Source organism: Diabrotica undecimpunctata, chromosome 9 (assembly GCF_040954645.1).
Source record: "Diabrotica undecimpunctata isolate CICGRU chromosome 9, icDiaUnde3, whole genome shotgun sequence".
NCBI lineage: Eukaryota > Metazoa > Arthropoda > Insecta > Coleoptera > Chrysomelidae > Diabrotica > Diabrotica undecimpunctata.
Genome location: NC_092811.1, coordinates 74,635,537 through 74,639,515, shown reverse-complemented (window position 1 = coordinate 74,639,515; position 3,979 = coordinate 74,635,537). Strand labels below are relative to the sequence as shown.

Genomic DNA, 3,979 nt, shown 5'->3' with positions numbered 1-3,979 from the left:
ACTAGATAATAAAGCTAAAAAGGGTAGACAATATATGTATAATAGAAGTGAGATTAAAATTAAGACTATGTTTCAACAGAATAATATTTCTGAATTGTAATACTAGAATGTTTAGTACATCCTTCAATAATGATGATGATGATTAAACATTCTATCATAGAGATTCAGCATTTAAATTGATTAAGGTCTGATATAGATAACCAGGCAATTGTGAGCCATGAAATCTGCTTCCTATCGGGTGCGCACTATTGATAGTAACACAAGTTTCGAACCCACGTATTTGCATAGCCATGCGAGGCAAACCAATTTCATAAGAAATGTTAGATACAAAAAAAAATAACAAAAGGTTACATAATAATTCGGCGTAACTTTTATCTCAACTAACTTCATTGAATTTTTAACGAATGAAGTCTAACTTAGGAATCACACTGTATACTAAAATTGTATTATCTAAAACAAATGACGCGATAACTTCTTTAGACCAAATGGTAACTAATGTATCAAAGAATATTACTAAGTATTTTAATAATTTTCCTGTAGGAACTACCAAAAACAACCTCAGGATCAAATAAACAAAATCTAAACATATACATGTATTTATGTATACCAATATACAGCAATGACACATATAAACATAATAAGGTACGAAGAGTTGACAGTTCTACACCAGTTTGATTTACCAAAAAAAAATTTGCTGTACCTACTTCAATATTATAACTAATAACAACAAAGCTAAATTTAGTATGGGAAGCTAAACTATTATATAATAGATAAACCATATTGTCTATCTGGTGACTAAAATCAAAATCCAATCATTTACCTATTCATTAAAAAATCAAGTATTACCAAAATTTAGAAAGAGGAATTAACCTAATCAATCCTGTCCGGTTAATCTTCTTCTGACGATGAAGAGTCTAAGTCATTGACAGTGTTATCTGGTAATAAGTCCTTTATATGAAATCGACCAAGACGTTTGTTGGACAAACTATCTTCCAATTCATATATTAAAGGAGATATTACTTTACTGACAATACATGGGACGTATTTTTGACAAAATTTGGCAGAAACAGCATCACCTTTACTAGACTTAACAAAATTACGTTTTAATACCCGATCACCAACAAAGAATCGCAAATCTCTTTTCCTCAAGTTATACTGACCCTGTGACTTAAGGTAAGAAGTTTTTAATTTCTTCCTAATGTCTGCAAATATTGGAGGTAGAGTCTGTATATCATCTAAACGATGAAGTTTATCTGATATTTGAGGTAGATTTGTGGAATTGCCTGAAACTAAACCAAAATAATCACCAGATAAGGCAACATTTCGACCAAAATTTAAATAAGCTGGGGAACACTGCGTAACTTCATGGACAGAAGTTCTTATGGCTTGAGCTATGGAGTGAATATATTGATCCCAAGCTCTGTGGTCTTGGTATGTATATGATCTTAGGGCTGTAACAATACTGCGGTTTACACGCTCACTATGATTAGCTTGCGGATGGTACGCAGCGTTATAAAAGATCTTCTCAACTTTGTATTTAGTTAGAAGGTCTTTAAAAGTCTTAGCTACAAATTGAGGACCATTGTCACAAGAGACAATTTGGGGAACACCAAATAACAAAAAGACTTGCTCCTCCAAATATTCCACAATGGCAGGAACTGTGGCATTACGAAGAGGAAAAACTAATGGAAATTTAGTGAAGTAATCCACGACCACCAAACAATAGGTATTGCCCTTATAACTACGAGGGTATGGTCCAATCAAATCCATAGATACCATCTGCCATGGGAAGTCAATGTTCCTAAAAGGACCCATTAATCCAGCTTGTGGCTTATTACTTGGCTTGCATGTAGCGCAAACTTGGCATCTAGAAATATATTTCTTAATACAGTTGCGCATACCAGGCCAATAATATAGCTCCGCTATCCTACTAAATGTTTTAAAGGAACCAAAGTGACCAGATGTCACATTATCATGAAAAGTACGAACAATTTCATACCTATTTGCGGTTGGGACGACAATTTTCCAATCCGACATATTAGTCAAGGCTTCAATTGGACTAACAACATGTTTATAAAGGATATTATGTTCCACTTTAAAATCAGGGTACTGACCAGGATTCTGAGTAACATTCTCCAACATTTTATGGTACCACGCATCCGGAACTAAAGTGGATACGTCAAGAAGATTGACATCAAATGTCAAAACACCATTTGCCTTACGGTGGACAATGTTATAGTCAAACGCTGATAACTTACAAATCCAGCGGGACAACCGTTGGAATGGGTTACGCATAGAATGCATCCACAACAACGAACTATGGTCCGTGATCAAAGTACACTTACGACCTTCTAAATAATACCTGAAGGCCTCCAAGCCATGAATTATAGCAAGGAGTTCCCGCTCGGTAGTGGAGTAATTTTCTGGGCCTTATTGAGCTTCTTACTAGTGTACGCTATGGGGTGCTCAGAACCATCTTTCATCTGAAAGAGGACACCACCTGAAGCAGTATTAGAATAATCTGTCATGAGGTAAAAGTGTTCACTGAAATCAGGAGAAGTCATGACAGGAGCACTGGTAAGAGCTTCTTTAATACGATGAAAAGCATCATCAGCCTCAGGATTCCAGGTAATAGTCTGACCCTTTTTCCTATTCTTAAGGAGGTCAGTAAGAGGTGATAATAAAGTGGAATAAGAACGTACAAACCTTCGATAGTACCCACACATACCCAAGATCCTACGTAACTGAGTAGTTGTTTTAGGTATGGGGAAGTCCTTGATAGCGGTTACCTTGTCAGGATCTGTCCTCAAACCTTGACTATCAACAACATATCCCAGGAATTTGAGATTAGGACGACAAAAATTACATTTATCCAAGTTGACAGTGAGATTAGCCTCTTTCGATGTGATACTGTTTAATTTACGACCATCAAAACAAATTTTGAATGATCCATCCTTCTTCTTTGTAAGCCACAGAGGACTACAATATGAAGAGGTAGAAGGTTCAATAATATTTAAGGAGAGCATTCAATCGATTTCTTTACCTAAATCTGCTTGCCATGCTTGAGGTATGGGATATTGATACTGTCTGAAAGGAGTTGAAGTTTTCACTTCAATAGTATGAGACATTAAATGTGTACGGCCTAATTTATCTTTAGACGAAATAGATAAAAATTTAGAGATAATATCCTCTAACTGTTTTTGTTCCATTCCAGACAAACTAGAAAATTCACGAATAACACTTACAGTTGATAAATTAAAGGAAGAAATAGAGAACGAAAAGTCCGAACAATTTAATGTGCTATTAAATGCATTTAAAAAATACATGCCAAGAATTATAGAATTTTGCACGGAAGGTATAATATAAAAGGTAATAGTTTTGCGAATATTTGCAACTAAAATTTCAGTTTCAAATTTACCTGTGATCGACTGAATGGTACCATCTGCAGTAGAGACTTGCAGGGAAGAAATAGGTATAATATTAATATTAGTGTTTTCTAACAATAATTGTAATGAATAGGAACCTATTAAAGAAATGTTAGAGCCACTATCTAATAGAGCCAAACAAGAATGTCCTAATATCTCAATTTCAAGATAAGGTCGGTTATCATTATGTTTTCTGACTAATAAAGAATTAATATCAAAATCTAAAATATTATATTGGCCATCCAAATTATAAAATGGTACTAACTTAGACATATTATCATTGCCAACAAATTTACAAACTAGTGTAGAAAATGGAACTGTTTCCCTGTGCTGATTATGTTCATTACTAAAATTATGACTTACGACTGGTGAAGATAATCTAAGGTCAAGCAAACAGCTCGAGTTAACCGCAGTGTGGTTGACAGTTACTTTTTTGCTTGCTTTGGTTTTTTTTGTTGTGCTTTGGTTGGTGAGTGTTTTTCCTTTCTTGAGTGGGTGATTTCGAAGTGCTGGGGAGTATTGGACCTGTGGTTTCGTTTACTGTTGTGTTTGTA

General features: G+C 34.7%; 1 protein-coding gene across 1 annotated transcript; it reads right to left on the bottom strand.

Annotated features, from left to right (window-relative positions):
- Positions 1-2,384: 2,384 nt before the first annotated feature.
- On the bottom strand, positions 2,385-3,026 carry LOC140451155 (uncharacterized). The gene has a single exon (XM_072544889.1). It carries the CDS (start codon positions 3,024-3,026, stop codon positions 2,385-2,387), a length of 642 nt encoding a protein of 213 aa, XP_072400990.1.
- Between the last annotated feature and the right edge of the window lie 953 nt (positions 3,027-3,979).

Coding starts and splice junctions, on each gene's coding strand:
- LOC140451155 (XM_072544889.1), bottom strand. CDS start 3,026: ATGCTCTCCTTAAATATTATTGAACCTTCTACCTCTTCATATTGTAGT.